The sequence below is a fragment of the Delphinus delphis genome, chromosome 7 (assembly GCF_949987515.2).
Source record: "Delphinus delphis chromosome 7, mDelDel1.2, whole genome shotgun sequence".
Classification (NCBI taxonomy): Eukaryota; Metazoa; Chordata; class Mammalia; order Artiodactyla; family Delphinidae; genus Delphinus; species Delphinus delphis.
Genome location: NC_082689.1, coordinates 61,693,541 through 61,709,456, shown reverse-complemented (window position 1 = coordinate 61,709,456; position 15,916 = coordinate 61,693,541). Strand labels below are relative to the sequence as shown.

The following is a 15,916-nucleotide window of genomic DNA, read 5'->3' as shown; positions in this document are numbered from 1 at the left end:
TGGCACTGACTTGTTAAGAGAATGAGCCAATTATTCCATAAAATAACTCACCTTCTACATTTGTCTGCTTGATTCTTTGCAGTCCTAGCTTTTCCCCTCTATACCTTGTGTTTGGGGTAAACTGTAAGTTAGATCTAAAGCTTTGATTAGATTAAAGTTAAATGTTTTGACTAAAAGAAAAAATATAAATATCCTGGGTGATGCCAAATATTTCATATTGCCTCACATCACAAGACAATATTGTCTGGGCATTAGTGGTGCTAAGATTTGCACTGGATTGAGATGGTAACCTGATTTCTCCCATATGCAGTTCCCTTGCTCCCCTTGTGACCTGAAGAAGGAATCTGTACGGTGGTACTTTGGCACCATATGAATGTCCTATTCACCATCAATCATTTGTCTAAGGTTTTATCAGTAACTGATAATTCATATCTGAATCAATAATTTCCCTTGGAGTCTCCTTTTCTATGTAGGCAGGTTTTATGCTGCACTATTTACTAGTTATGACATGAAACAAGTCATTAGCTTCTTGAGTCTTAATTTCCTCACCTGTAAAACAGGTATAAAAATAGAACCAATCCACATGGTTGTTGGAAGTATTAGATGAGATAAGCATGTATCCATGCTTTGCCCATGGCCTGGTGGCATGTGTGCAGGCAATAAGCATTGGATATTTTCTCATTGTGCTTTTCCTTATTTTGGTGGTGACAGCTTGCAAAAGCATTATCCATTTGTTGCCAGGCTCAAGTCCCTGAGGCAAATGACAACATATCTGATAAATTTGCTGCAAAGGAGTTGAGGCAGTTAGACTTTTGAAGAGAATTGACTTAACCCTTTTTTGAAAGGCAAATTGGAACTTGTTTCAAATAAGGGCTGCTCAGATTAGTGTTTTCTAAGGCATGTTATAAGAACCAGGGCCTCTGACATGCTCCAGGGGAGGGTTCCATCGTTAGGATAACGTCTGGGGGATGCTGCCTGTTCTCTCCCACTCTTAAGGTTTCACTGTGCATATTATTAAGTTAAAGGTTCTGGAAATCATCTTAGGAAAGAAACCTGCCTAACTTTGTTTAGTCAAGTATTTTCTCATTTATTTGCCTTTGGACACTACCCATCCTGCCTCCGCCCTTTAAAACCATGTAACACATGTAAAAATTATATTGAGATGCCTTAGATTCTCCCAAAGGCTTGAATAAGAAGGTAGTCAAACTCATGAGCCGACTGCCAGTGTACTGTTGGAGGGTATCTGCACTGACCTTTGGACCTGAAAAGCCATGCAAGCAAGAGGAGTTCTTAAGAGGTTTCATTTTCTTGTAGGTACAGGAAAGGCAGAAATTGGAGACCCCATGGTAATTCAACAGCTAAACTCTCTTCCTTAGCTTTTCTCCAAAGCCTACCAGGACTCCTAGAAGAACTGAATCCACCTGTTCTATAGGTGTCCCACTGCCACTGAGACCTGCCTAAGCTGGCAGGAATGAGTTCCTTTGGGCCAATGCACAGAGACCCAAGGGCATTGGAGAGGGGGGTGTCATTGTTCAGAGGAAGAGCAGAGGATTTGGAGTCAAACTAACAGGAGTCAGTGTCTTAGCTCTGCCAGGTATGTGCCATGATCCCTGGGCAGATCCCTTGCCCTCTCTGAAATACAGTTTATTCAGCTATATAATAGGGACAGTTAAAGCACTTAGCTCAGATGGTTGTGAAATTCTTATTAGATATATAAAAGCATTTTTTAAAATATGAAGGGCTATATAAATGCTACTTAATTTAATTTTAATGTAAAGGGTATTCTTCATGGCACATATTTTGGGGGTCCACTAGCCCTTTCATTCATTCAAGTTGTCAAATATTTATTGAGCACTTAGAGTGTACCAGGCATAGGGTTAGGTGCTAATATAGAGTACAGAATAAAGCAGACCTAGTCCCCACCTTCTTGGAACTTACATTTTATAGTGGGAGACATATGATAAACAATTATACACACACAAATAAATATATATTTATATTCATCATAGTCTCCTCTCCCCAGGTACTGATGTGATATTTTTTAAATGGGTATATTGTTTATAATCTATATAGATGCATTTTGAAGGTAATACCAATGAACCATTCACAGAAATTCAAAAAATGAAATTGTCAGTTTAAATAAAGAATAAGATTTTAAATGTGGAACTAGAAGAGCCCTTAGGAATAGCTTATTTCAATCCCTTCATTTTATAGATGAAGAAAACTAGAACCCAGAATACTACAGAAATTTACCCAATTGTGTGTGTGTATGTGTGTGTGTGAGTGTGTGTGTGTGTGTGCGTGCGCGCATGCATGCATGTGTGTGTATAAGAGAGACAGAGACAGAGAGACCAGAGAGGAAGATCAGGGATCTTGAGGGAGGAGTTAGAATCCAGACTTCCCTTCCCCTAGTCAGTGCTTTCCACATTCCTGGGTTCCATATGAGAGGAGTTGTAAGAGTCTGTTTATATAACAGTGAGTTATAATCATCACACTTTTTTTTTTTTTTTTTGCGGTACGCGGGCCTCTCACTGTTGTGGCCTCTCCCGTTGCGGAGCACAGCCTCCGGATGCACAGCCTCAGCGGCCATGGCTCACGGGCCCAGCCACTCTGCGGCATGTGGGAACTTCCCAGATCGGGGCACGAACCCGCGCCCCCTGCATCGCACGTGGACTCTCAACCACTGTGCCACCAGGGAAGCCCCCATCACACTTTTATACAGTGTGTTCCAATTTCTGGAAATTGGGCCACAGCACAGTTGATTTTTCCAAACTTTGCTCCATGAAACATTACTAGATGTTAATAGGTTATCACTTTTTAAATTTCTCGGTCACAGTAGTTTAGGAAACTGAATTCTCCCCCCATACACCCTACTTTAGAAACCCATAAATTCATATTGTGATTGTGAAAGATCATTCTGCAGTAAGGAAACCTCTTAAACTATGTATAGTTCAGCATTTCCCAAACTTATTTGACTACAGGATCTATTTTGAATTATTTAACAACGTGATTAATGTGCTGGGTGGGAAGTAGAGCCTTCGCATCAGCTTGGTTGGCTACTTGGTAAAGTCTGTGAACACCAATAGTAAACTAGATTGGATCACACAACTTTAAAAGGGGCAGTTTCTTGGGTCTTAGCATCTCAGGCTGACTGTGGGTGTATGAGCAGCACCTGGTAGAATGCATTTCCTTAAGTTGACCATATCCTTCTAACCAAGGACTGGAATGGAAAACAATGGAATCTTAATTAAAGAGTATTTTCTGATCCATTTTTGGAGGAAAGCAACCCTCTTTAAGTTTTTTTTTTTAATTATCATTTTCAGGCCTTCTAAAAATTATTATTATCATTTTTAGGCACTCACAAGCCCAGAGTTCTTCAAAAGGGTGTGATGTCTTCGCGGGACATTCAAATAAGGTAGAAGGACATCTTGATTCTGAAGTAACTGTGTATCCTTATTACAGACTCATCCAAGTCCATGGTCGTGGTGCCTGTCTATGGCGGCTTGGTCAGGCCATCCAAACATGAACTGTTAGTGATAGTTCGAAGACTTTGAGACAAAAGCCCAGCTTGCTAAAGAATTTTGGTTCAGCAGAGAGACAGGGAGGTACAGTGAAGAGAGACTCAAAAGCCTGGGAATTTGCTGCTAAGAATAAATGCTAGCTGCTCCCTGAGGTGATTTGTCTGTGCACTCCACTCTCTACAGATGTTAGAGCCTCTTTTTGAGTAAGGACCTGAGGTTCTTTGGTAGCACTTTGATATCCTGCTCGAATTCAATATGTGAAATGGAGGCGTCTCTCTGTGACTTGGAGCCCACAGCAGGCTTTGAAGTCTGATCCAATTTTTACTGCCTACTATTTGATGTTGAAAGGATGAAATGAAGAAAATGTACAGTTTTTGCCAGTAACTCTGCTGAGCATATGTAAGATTAAAAAACAAAATCCTTTGGATGATATACTTAGAAATGTTAAGTAGATTAATACCTTCCTATAGGTTTTCTTTTTTCTTTCTTAGGGATAAAAATTAGTATAGGAGAAAATCAGCACATAGCTGTTTTCTATATGGACTATAATTAATTTAAGAGGGGGCTAGGTTGGCTTGTTCAGAGGAAGAAATAAATGGATGAAGCAAAAGGTGTTGAGACTTTGCAGGTAATTGCCCCAAGGAGAGGACCTCTACTCCATTCTGCTGCAAGACACGTGCAACTAACCACATGATCCCAATATACTTAGATTTTTCCCTAGTACCATTGAGGTTAAGGGTCCCTTAGTTAAATGGAAGCCAAGTTCTAAGGCTGCCTCATCAGAGGATAAAAATAATGTTTCTTTTACTGGGTCTTTCTGAAGCACTCAGTTTCTGGGACTGAGTCTGTGTCTTCTCAGACATGCCATGCTGCTCCAGATCGCCCAGGACTGAGACCCTCGAGGGGAGCCCCTGCAAAATCTGGTAAGAAGAACATTTTGAATTGCAAGCTGTTTCTACCATTTGCATGCTTTTGTACTTTTTAATGAGTTGTTTAGGCAGGACTGTGTAGAAGGCAGATAGTAATATAACCTAATGTTAGCAGAAAGTTCAGGTTTGGGAAGCCATAAAGACTGGAAACAAAACTTGCATTAAAAGTAGCAGTTTATCACCCACCTGTGCCACTGAAGTTTACTTATTTGAAGGAAGAAAATGAATATCAAAGGCCATACTTTTCCCTTTACTTGTAAGAACCTCAAATTAGGAAACTGCTTTAAAACTTTATTTTCTAGTGCTCGCTTAGGCAGCACATATACTAAAATTGGAACAGTACAGAGAAGATTAGCGTGGCCCCTGCGCAAGGATGACACGCAAATTTGTGAAGCATTCCATATGTTTAAAAAAACTTTATTTTCTTAAAGGAAAGATAAATAATTGACCAGCTTTCAGTGGAGCAGACAGTTCAGGGTCAAAATCTAGGACTTGGTAAAGACTATGGATTTAGAGAGAAGTTCTGCCCTTTTTGCAACACAGCTGTTCTTTCAGCAAGAATGTAGACATCTTGCCACACTTTTATGGAAAATAGAATTTTTGGCCCCTTTTCTAAATTATTCGCTACAGAATATGGTAAAAAGTCAGTTTGGGGCCATATGTATGGCTATAATCAATAATTCTGGAAGATAAAATAGAAGCATGATCATAAGAAATATTTATGAACCAGGAAATACTAAGCACAAGGTGGATTCATTCCAAAGGAAAAAATCTTTTCAACTTAAAATACTAATATTACACTTACTGTCGACCTCATTTATTTTTCTGAAATATGCAGTAGTTTCTTAGGTTTCTCAAATTTTCTTCTTAGTCTGTTTTTCAGTGGCAAAGTAGTACAATATGAAGTGGGAAATGCGTAATAAATGTGTTAGGACCTTCAGTTCATACAAAGCAAACTCTTCAAGAGAGATGAGAGAGGATTAATGTATTACAGCAGAACCTTTTAAATGAATATGCCAAAAATGATAAAACTGTCCAATGGACTAATTTCCCCACAGCCAGATAGTGTTTAGGAATAAGGCCACGTGAGGTACGAGTAGGAGTAGTGCAAAAAAGAAAATCAAGGAAAAAGATCGTGGGTGGAACAGAATCCATTATGCATGAATTTGGATGGCATTTTTCTCTATCCAAACAGACAATTTCTACCTTTTAATTGGAATATTTAGACCATTTACATCTAATGAGATTGTTGATATATTTTGGTTTATATCTATCATCTTGCTATTTGTTTTCCATGTGTCCCATCCGGTCTTTATTCTCTTTTAGCATTCTACTTTAAAATACAAGTAAAAAGAAAATTTTAAAGCATGGTTGAGTAGCCAAAGGCACAGATTCTGGAGTCAGACCTGCCTGGATTCAAATCTCTGCTTTCTTGTGTAGTGTTAATAAAGCTATGTAACAACTCCTTACCTCAATAACTACACATGTAAAATAGGGAAATGGTAGTTCATAGCCAAAGGGTTGTACTGAGGATTAAATAAGCTAGTAGGAGTAAAGGGCACAGCATGGTGTCTGGTTCATAGTAAGGGTACATTATTGTGTCCGATGCTGCAGTGGTATTTACTGCTATTGATACTATATAAATGCAAATTAAGTATAAAAAATGGGTAGAGAAAGAAAGTTCTTACTGTAAGGCATTAAGTTTTGGTGGTATAGTTTAGGAGGAGTAAAAATATATTGCATTTTTAATTAACTACTAAAGAGACTTGTTGGATTATAATCATCTTTCCCTCTCTTTAGAAAAGTATCCCCAGAAGTCAAACTTTTTAATAAGTTTCACATCTGATTTGCTGTAAATGGTTCATATGCACTTTCCTGTCACAGTTGCTCCTTCCTTCCAATCTAGATGGTTTTCTGTTGGGTCTGCCACCACTACCATGACTTCTCCTTAAACTCTTGTAAACAGTATCCTAAGTGGTCTTCCTGCTTCCATTCTTTTCCTCCTTCAACTTCCCTCATGCATAGATACCTGAGGAGCTTTTCTAAAGCATACCCTGATCATAACATTCTCTTCCACTATAATCATCAGTGGCTCCCCATTGTTCCAGCATCATCTCTAAACTTCCTGGCATGACATACAAGGCTGTCTCTGTTCTGGTCCTAATCTTCCTTTCTAGCTCTATTGTCTGCTGATCTCTCTCCCTTATTCTGTGCTTCAGAATATCCAAACTACTCTCTATCCTCCACACATGCCCAGTGTGTTCTTTCTCTCCTTTGTGATTTTGTTCATGCTGCTCCCTGTGTCCCACCTGTCCTCCTTTACTGTTCATTCTGAGTCCTCTCCGTTCTTCAGAGTCCACAATGGCTTCCTCTGAGCCCTTTGACTTTCCTTTAGTACTTACTGCATTCTGACTTGTATTACAGGTTTTTTTTGTTTGTTTGTTTGTTTGTTTGCGGTACGCGGGCCTCTCATTGTTGTGGCCTCTCCCGTTGCGGAGCACAGGCTCCGGACGTGCAGGCTCAGCGGCCATGGCTCACGGGCCCAGCCGCTCCATGGCATGTGGGATCTTCCCGGACTGGGGCACGAACCCGCGTCCCCTGCATCAGCAGGCAGACTCTCAACCACTGCGCCACCAGGGAAGCCCTACAGTTATTTTTATGCATCTACTAGATTTTAAACTCTCTGGGGTCCTATCTTTTCATTTCTGAATTCTCTCCTCGCAACCTAGCCTAGGTTCCCAAATTGAATTCTTGAGCATCCAAAGCTGTGATGAAATATAGTGGAAGCAAGAATGAAATGAAACTCTTGAGTAAATGAGTCAGAGAAAGTTTTAAACCGTATTTTTAATAATCCTGGAACAAAATAAAAGATCTTTTAGGCACCCCCAAATAGGTAGAGCATACCAGTGGAACAAGTTAAAAAGATCCAAGTCGTTTAATTTTGTTGCTGTTGTTGTTCTGAGCAGGGGAAGAGGGAAGGAGGGCTTGGGCAGGAAAAAGCATTTATAAATCAGATTCCTCCTGACCTTAGAAGGCAACAAAGATGGATTGAACAACAAAAGTTTTCCAGTTTTGTTTATGTTTTCAAGGTGATAAGCTGCAAAACTAAGAGTATATTTATTCTGCAAGAGACATTTTAGCCAGTTGTACCTTTATATTTAATTCTTTGCCTTAAATGACCCGTTATTTCAGTCCATGTTTCTGTGAAAGCCTGAGAATATTATGACCTTTTCAGTTTTAAGAAAACACCAACATCCAACGATTTTGCCTTCTATCTGGCCGTGAGTGCTAACTTCACTGTTTCGTAAAGGGGTCTGGGGGATATGGGGGTGGGGGGAGGCAGGGAGTAAATCTAAAGTTGCTTAATCAGGCCATCTCTGCTTAGAGCAGGCAGGCGAAAGAGTGCAGATGTGGGGCTTGGACAAAAGCTGTCTTCTGCCCCTCAGAGAATCTCAGGAAGGTCCTTAACTGATCCATTTGAGATCGACTCATTCCTCACACGAGAGAGGAAAGCACAGTATATCCCGGAAGTTCATAGTACAAATCACTTTGCCACTGATCCAAGCAGAAATTATTTAATTGTACTCACAGGCATATATACAGACCTGATCTGGCTTTACTATGTAAAAATTCTCTTTTTAAAAATTTATTTATTTATTTTATTTATTTATTTTTGGCTGCGTTGGGTCTTCCTTGCTGCGCGCGGGCTTTCTCTAGTCGCGGCGAGCGGGGGCTACTCTTTGTTGCGGTGCATGGGCTTCTCATTGCGGTGGCTTCTCTTGTAGAGGACAGGCTTCTAGGCTTGCAGGCTTCAGTAGTAGTGATTCGCAGGCACTAGAGCGCAGGCTCAGTAGTTGTGGTGCACGGGCTTAGCTGCTCCGCGGCATGTGGGATCTTCCCGGACCAGGGCTTGAACCCTTGTTCCCTGCATTGGCAGGCAGATTCTTAACCACTGCGCCACCAGGGAAGCCCAAAAATTTATTCTTTAACCATCTGTTCTTCTATTTATTTATTCAGCAAACATTTATTAACACTTACTTAGTGCCAGGAGCTTTCCTGGGCCAGTGCCTCTCAAAACAGTTTTAAAAGACCCGTTTTGGGTTGGGTGTTTTAATTTCCAGTGTGCACAGTCTGATACTTTTGTGAAATATAGTAAAAATGAATTACTAGGTAAATAATCACACATGTAGGTGTGGTGTCCGTATCAAATTGATCTAAACTTTTCAAAATTTCTTGCTCTAACTTAAATTACTCTAAATTTCTTTAGTGATCTATTGATAGTTGGGACCAGTAGCAAGAGTCAGCCTGCAGACCACACTTCAGTAGCACTGTTCCGGGCATGTGTGATACATCAGGGAACGACACGGTCAAAAAGTCCTGTCCTCATGATGCTACATTTTAGCAGAGGGACAATAAACAATAAGCATAATCCGTGAGTCAGTTGTATGGGATGTTAGAAAGGCAAAGTATTATAGGGGAGAAAATACAGCAAGAGAGATTGGGCGTGGCCAAAGTGTGGAGGACGGTTTACTTTTAATAGGGTGGTCAGGGTGGGCTGCACTGAGAAGACTTGAAGGTGGTGAGCTAATTAGCCATGTGGATATCTAAGAGAAGAGCATTACAGGCAAAGGAAACAGCCGAGGCAGATGCCCTGAGGAGAGAGCGTGCGTGGAAAATGTGAAGAGTAGAAGGGAGCTCCGGTGATTGGAGCTGAGAGCAAGGAAGAGTATCATAGTGGGTGAGAAGCCAGCTGATGCAGGTCCTAACAGACACCCTGGGGATCTGACTAAAATGAAGGTTCTGATTCAGCAGGTCTGGGTGGCTCCTGAGATTCCTCCGTGCTAAGGAGCTTCCAGATGTTGCTGACATTGTCCACATTTTGAGTAGCAAGGGTATAAACTCAGTGAATTGGGAGCGACTGGGTTGAGGATAGACTACAGACACTATCAATGTATGAGATATTCTATGTAAGTTACAATTTCCAGGCAGCTGAAACTTTCTAAAACCTACAACTCGTTTTCATATTAAGTGTACTGGACAGTTCTCCTTATTCTCAGTGTCTCGGGACATGATTATTAACAACAGTTGTCACACTGGCTGTAACGCAGAGATCCTTGGAGACCACTGTGAAATGGGACCACCTACCCGTGCATTAAATGACCCTCAGCCATTATGATTTTTACTTAATGTACCTAATTATTTTAACTTTCTTCTCTCTCAACACTAAGCTGGTGTTTCCTGCTATTGTTAATGTGCTCATTTTTTGTAACATACTTTCCTTCCACCTTCTCTATTTTTCTTCTTGGTTGTGGCCTAAGAAAAAACAGGTTTTAAGCATTTTTTTTTCCTGCATTTTATCAATTAAAAAAAGGGATCTGAGTGGGAGATGTGAGGAGATCCCAATGAATGAAAGAAAGGGAACTGCCACAGATGTAGTAAGTATTGACTTTGGGCACATGCTAGGTGCTTTACCTGTATTTTCTTAGTGTGACATACACAAGTTTAGTTTAAGTTTGTGACCTGCTTGTTCAAGGACCGTCATTGCCTGCCCCTGGGTTTCCTGTGATACCTCACCTACATGAGGTAGTCCTGCCCTTGGTTATCTTCCCGTCTACAGGTGGTATAAATTATTTGTATTTTTTTTGAAGGTCAAAAAGTCATTGCATTTGCTAAGAGTAACTTTAACTACATGGCTTTTTAAAGATGGCGCCTAGTGCATTTTTAGGGAGCTGGGGAGCAGGTGGTATTGTACCAGCCTCCCAAGGGGGTCACAGTGGCAGCGTGCAGTGTCAGGGTGTGGTGGAGCCCCCTGCCCCTGCCAGAGCGTCTAATTTGGGGCTTTAGTGATCTGGTTTCAGATCTTTCTTCAGATTTGCTGAGCAAATCACACACCCTTTCTTTTACCCACTTACTTCTCTAATGCCATCTACTTTGTTATTTGCCTATACCTTCCTCACTGCTCATCACTAAATTTTGTTGATCTTGGCAGAAGTTCAACTATCAGAAAGCAAACTTGGGCTGTATTTTATCCTTGGAACTCTTAATCCTTAGGGTGGCCAAACATCTCAGTTTTCCCAGGACCAAAGGTTTTCCAAGATGTGGATTTTCGCAACTGTTCCAGGCAAACTGGGACAAGTTGGTCATCCTATAATAATACTGGAAGTTGAACTTGATTGGGCCGAGAACGAATTTTTTTAATTAGATCACTGTATCAGGCAAGACTGAGCCTTGGATCTGTGCTACAGAATCACCTCGCACTGCTGCCTGTGTTTGGAAGGGGATACAAGCAGCTTGCCAAACCACAGCCACTGTGATCATAAAGGGCTCAGATGTCGCCCATTTGACAGGGAGAGCGTGTTCCTACAACAGAGACTCAAAGGCAACATAATCCCTGTCAGGAAAGCACATGGAAGCCAGACCCTATGGAGGCAAGGCTACTGGGCCTCCCTGTCCCGCGCCCAATGCCATGGCAGGAAGCCACACACAAGGCTTAGAGGCCACTCTTGTGCCCTCACATATGGGTCATCTCTGGTGTTTCGAATCCCTGCTCTTTTTGGCTCCCATATGGCTGATCCCTCTTTTCTTCTTGCCTGGGTGCCACGGAATTCACCATAAACCCTCATCATGAAGCCTCGGTCTCAGGACTTTTCTCAGTGAGATGGTAAAAGAATTACAGGCCTAGAATTCTTACCTTTAGTGCGGGGGGTAGAAAAATACACCTCTTTGTTAAAGGATCATTTTTAGGCCGGTGATTCTCAACCTTCAGTAAATGTCAGTATCACCCAGAGCACTTGTGAAGACACAAGTTGCCGGCCGATTCCATAGTTTCCGATTTTGTGTGGGGTATGGGAGAGGGGGGATTTGTATTTTTATCATGTTTCCAGGTGATGTGGTGCTGCTCGTTGGGGAACTGCCCTTTGAGAACCACATCCCCTATCTCTATGATACTATATTGAATCAGAAAAAGTGAACTTTATATATATGGCTTTCTATTCTTTCACTTAACAGACACTTATCAAGCACCTACTGTATGCCAAACACAGCCCTGGCAGTGAAGTAAGACACTTAAGAGACAAATGCAATTCTAATGGCTGGGTCTTTGCAGCTGTTATTTTCCAAAGCGAGTTTGGTAACATATGTGTCCACATTTATCTCAAGTGGTCTCATTAAATTCTCAGGAAGTTGTCAAGAACAAAGTTTCATTTACTTGTAACTTTGCTATAGAGGAGGAAGAGGGGAGTGTTCCAGACTTTTAAAAGTGTCTCAATTTCTAAAATTATTAGAAATTACTGCCTTTAAAAGATATTTCTATTTTATAAACTCTACTGCCTCTGCTAGCCTCCCGCAAGGCAAAAGTGCTCAAAACACTACCAGATCTGAATATTTGCTTGTACCTCTAATACGTATGTCGTTGCCATAGTGTTTGTGTCCTGGCTTTTTGCAAAAGAATTTAGGCAAGGCCAACATAAGGAATGCACGGTTTGAGGCTTGAAGGCATGAGGGCAGAGGAATGGAAGGAGAAAGAGGAGAGACTATAGTTCTCCTGATCCCAAATTTAATTTCTAACCTATAGCCCCATTTATATTAATCACACACCTTCCCTATTCTGTTTAAAAGACTTTCCTCATTTTACTAGATCTTGTCCGTGTCTTGCTTAATTTTGTAATTTTGGATAATGCAGAGTGCTTGGGTCGTCAATTGCAGTCATGGCCGTTTACGCCAGCTGAGGCTTCTGTGCAAAATTGTGGCTTTCTACAGGAACCGTATACGGTACCTACCAAGAGGCAAAGATTCCTTTTGGCAAAGCATTTTCCCTGAAATTTGGGGGTGTGGAGGATAAGGAAGAAGGGATGCAGTCCACATAGGTCAGCACTGCATCCACCCCTCAGCCAGCTGAGTCAGTGAGATTTGGACTCCACTGGAGGAGTTGAGGCTGGAGGGGAAAGTGGCTGCCACTGTGAGGGCTGGTAGGTAGAAGCCATGAGGTCATTTGTCAGCCACAATTCTTAAGGTCACATACCTCAGGGACAGCCTTGTGACAGCCTTTTCTCATTCTTGCAGCTCATTAAAGCCTGTTACAAAGTTGGATAGTTTGGGGACATTATTTCTGCTTAGATTGTTACTGCAAACATTTCTGAGGAGGGTTCAGCAGAAACTTTTAAGGTGCTTTCCTGAGTGCATTAGGTCAGGATGCCCTCTTTGCTGATGCCAAGTTAGGTTCTGGCATTGACCCAGGATGTCAGGAGCGTAGCTGCCAAACAACACAGGGCAGGGGTGGGGGCATGTGTGAGTCAAGTTAGGGTGCTTGGCTTTCAGAATTGGACGTTGATGGCATGGCTGTAAAACGTGCTGAGAGGAATTTTATTTTTACATTCTTTTCTTACTCGATGTATTTGAAACAGCACAAATTCACTGTTAACCTTGGCTGCCTCATTTCTTTCATTTTAAAGGATTCTTTTCAACTTTAAAATGAAACATAGTTGTGTAGTAGGCATGGAGTGATTTTTCTTTTTTACTTTTATTTGTTTTCCAAGATTGGGAGTAATAAATTTTTTGAGTTTTTTTTTAAAATTAATACTGTTCTTTAATAGTTTTGGGTTTTTAGAAAAACTGAGCGCAAAGTATTGAGTTCCCATACACTCCCTTACCTCTCCCTCTCCCCCCAGTTTCCCCTATTATTAATATCTTGCATTAGTGTGGCTTGTTTGTTCACAATGATGAGCCAATATTGATCTATTATTATTAACAAGGTCCATAATTCACATTAAGCTTCACTCTTTGTGTCGTACAGTCTGTGAGTTTTGACAAATATGTAATGACATGTATCCATCATTGCAGTGTCAAACAGAATAGTTTTATTTGCCTAACAATCCCCTGTGCTCCACCTGTTCATCGCTTCCTCTTTTTCCTTAGGCTCCTGGCAACCACTGATTTCTTTTTTTTTTTTTTTTACTGTCTTCATAGTTTTGCCATTTCCAGAATGTCATAAAGTTGGAATCACACATATTATACATCAGTATATAGCCTTTTCAGATTGACTTCTTTCCATTAGCAATATGCGTTTTAGATTCCTCCATGTCTTTACATGGTTTGATAGTTTATTTCTTTTTAATTGCTGAAAATAATCTATTATATGGACGTACCACAATTTGTTCACCAATTCACCTACTGAAGGACATCTTGGTTGCTTCCAAGTTTTGGCAATTATGAATAAAGCTGTTATAAACTTTTTTGTGTGGACATAGGTTTTCGACTCCTTTGGGTAAATACCAAAACGTGTGATTGCTAGGTAATATGATAAGAGTACCTGTTTAGTTTTATAAGAAACTGCCCAACTGTCTTCCAAAATGACTACACCATTTTGCATTCCCACCAGCAATGAACGAGAGTTCCTGTTGTTCCTCATCCTCGCCAGCATTTGGTGTCGTCAGTGTTCTGGCTTTTTGCCATTTTAATAGGTGTGCAGTGGTACCTCATTGTGGTTTTAATTTGTATTTCCCTGATGTGGAGCATATTTTCATATGCTTATTTGCTATCTGTATAACTTCTTTGGTGAAGTGTCTGTTCACATCTTTTGCCTGTTTTTAAGTTGTGTTGTTCGTTTTCTTATTTGGAGGGTTTAAGAGTTCTTTGCATATTTCGGATACCGATCCTGTGTGAGATATGTGTTTTGCAAATATTTCTCCCAGTCTGGGGCTTGTCTTTTCATTCTCTTAACAGTGTGTTTTGTGGAGCAGTAATGAATTTTTTATGTATATAATCAGGGAGAAAAGTGTTTTTAAATAAACCTGGCTCTCATCTTAGTATAGTACCCACTCCCTTTCCCAGAAAAGGAAACAGCCTGAGAGGAACAAGGTGATTGGTTGTTCAGTAATTGAATATTTGAGGACCGTGACATGAGTGTGTTCCCTAAATTAAATGTAATCAAGTCTAAGTGTTATAGGGAGGCAAGAGAGACATAGTCCAAAATTAAATGAGGGGGAAAACACTGTGGTTATACAACTGTTTGTAGAACCATGGTAGGATTTTTCTCTGTTTTCATTTTTATTTGACTCTCTTTTAAGTAACTAGAACTCCTAGAATGACCAGGACGATTCTGGGGTTGTCTGCTTCCAGTAAAAACTGTACTTAGCAAGAGAGAAATTGTCGGTTTAAGTTCAAAGAGGGCTGGGAGAGAGTGAAATGTACCTTTATTACCCATTCATTCAGGTACTCAATCAGCTGATGTTTACTGAGCAGTTATTAAGTGGTGGGTGCTATATTGGGTGCTGGTGGTATATAATGCAGCAAGATCCAGGCTTGCCCTGTGGGTTTACATTCCTAGGGAGAAATGGGTAAGTAAACCTAAAATCAAATCTCCTTCAGCCAGGGTGTTAGTAAGATCGAGCCTTGGTGACCCCTGGAGTTGTTCTATGACAGGGATACCTTCGTGGTCTCATGGGAGCAGAGAAGGGTCAGTGGACTGACACCAAAGCTGAGAACTGAAGGGGAATCAAGAACCAGCCAAGCAAAGAGTGAAAGATGTTTCTGGCCCTCTGCCTGTTCCCTCTTCACACCAGGAAAAGCTCACACATGAGAGATATCAGATTGTGGTTGTTTTGTTTTTAACCTAGTTTTAAATTCTGAAATGTAACATGCTGACAGAAAAAAAAAAAGGTTTAAAAAAGAGATGGACAGCATAATGAATTATTATAAAGTCCCTGCACAATTACAGCTGAGATCAGAAGAGAGAACTTGCAGCACCTCAGAGCCTTCTGCTACCCTTTCCTGATGATGACTTTCCTCCTCCTCCCTAGAGGTCACCCCCTAAGTATGCATCCTAAATATCATAGTTTCATTTGGCCTGCTTTTCAGCTTTGTATAACTGGAATCACACAGTATATATTCTTTGGTTTCTAGCTTTTACTTCTTCTTTTTTTCTTAACATAATATTTTAAGATTAACATGTTTGTTTTCAATGCTGTACAGTATCCCATTTTATGAATCCATTCTTGTGTCTCTGGGCATCTGGTTGAGATCCTTTTGCTCAACCGTCTCATTTTACAGATGAGAAAACTGAGTCCCAGTTGGTCAACCCAGAGCTAGAACCCAGCCCAAAGCTGTGTTCTAGGGAGAAATCAAGGAAGTGATGCCTCTGGACCAGCTCTTAGGGCCCAGATCATTCTTTTTTTTTTTTGCGGTACGCCAGCCTCTCACTGTTGTGGCCTCTCCCGTTGCGGAGCACAGGCTCCGGACGCGCAGGCTCAGCGGCCATGGCTCACGGGCCCAGCCGTTCCGCGGCATGTGGGATCCTCCCGGACTGGGGCACGAACCCATGTCCCCTGCATCGGCAGGCGGACTCTCAACCACTGCGCCACCAGGGAAGCCCCCAGATCATTCTTGATGGTACTTTGGATGGCCATTTTAGCCTCTTAAATGTATTTTCCTCTTTGCTCTTCAGAGGAACAGAGAAAAATAGAAACCTCA

General features: G+C 41.1%; 1 protein-coding gene and 1 non-coding gene across 2 annotated transcripts in view; both read left to right on the top strand.

The window, feature by feature from the left end:
* Positions 1-15,916, top strand: part of MYO3B (myosin IIIB) — a 380,991-nt gene that overhangs the window by 296,695 nt on the left and 68,380 nt on the right. Inside the window, exons 31-32 of the mRNA XM_069540813.1 lie at positions 3,355-3,415; positions 4,345-4,444. Coding sequence (XP_069396914.1) covers positions 3,355-3,415; positions 4,345-4,444 — 161 coding nt within the window. The remainder of the gene's footprint in view (positions 1-3,354; positions 3,416-4,344; positions 4,445-15,916) is intronic.
* Positions 4,752-4,858, top strand: LOC132428832 (U6 spliceosomal RNA). The gene has a single exon (XR_009520223.1). It is a non-coding gene; the product is annotated as a U6 spliceosomal RNA (small nuclear RNA).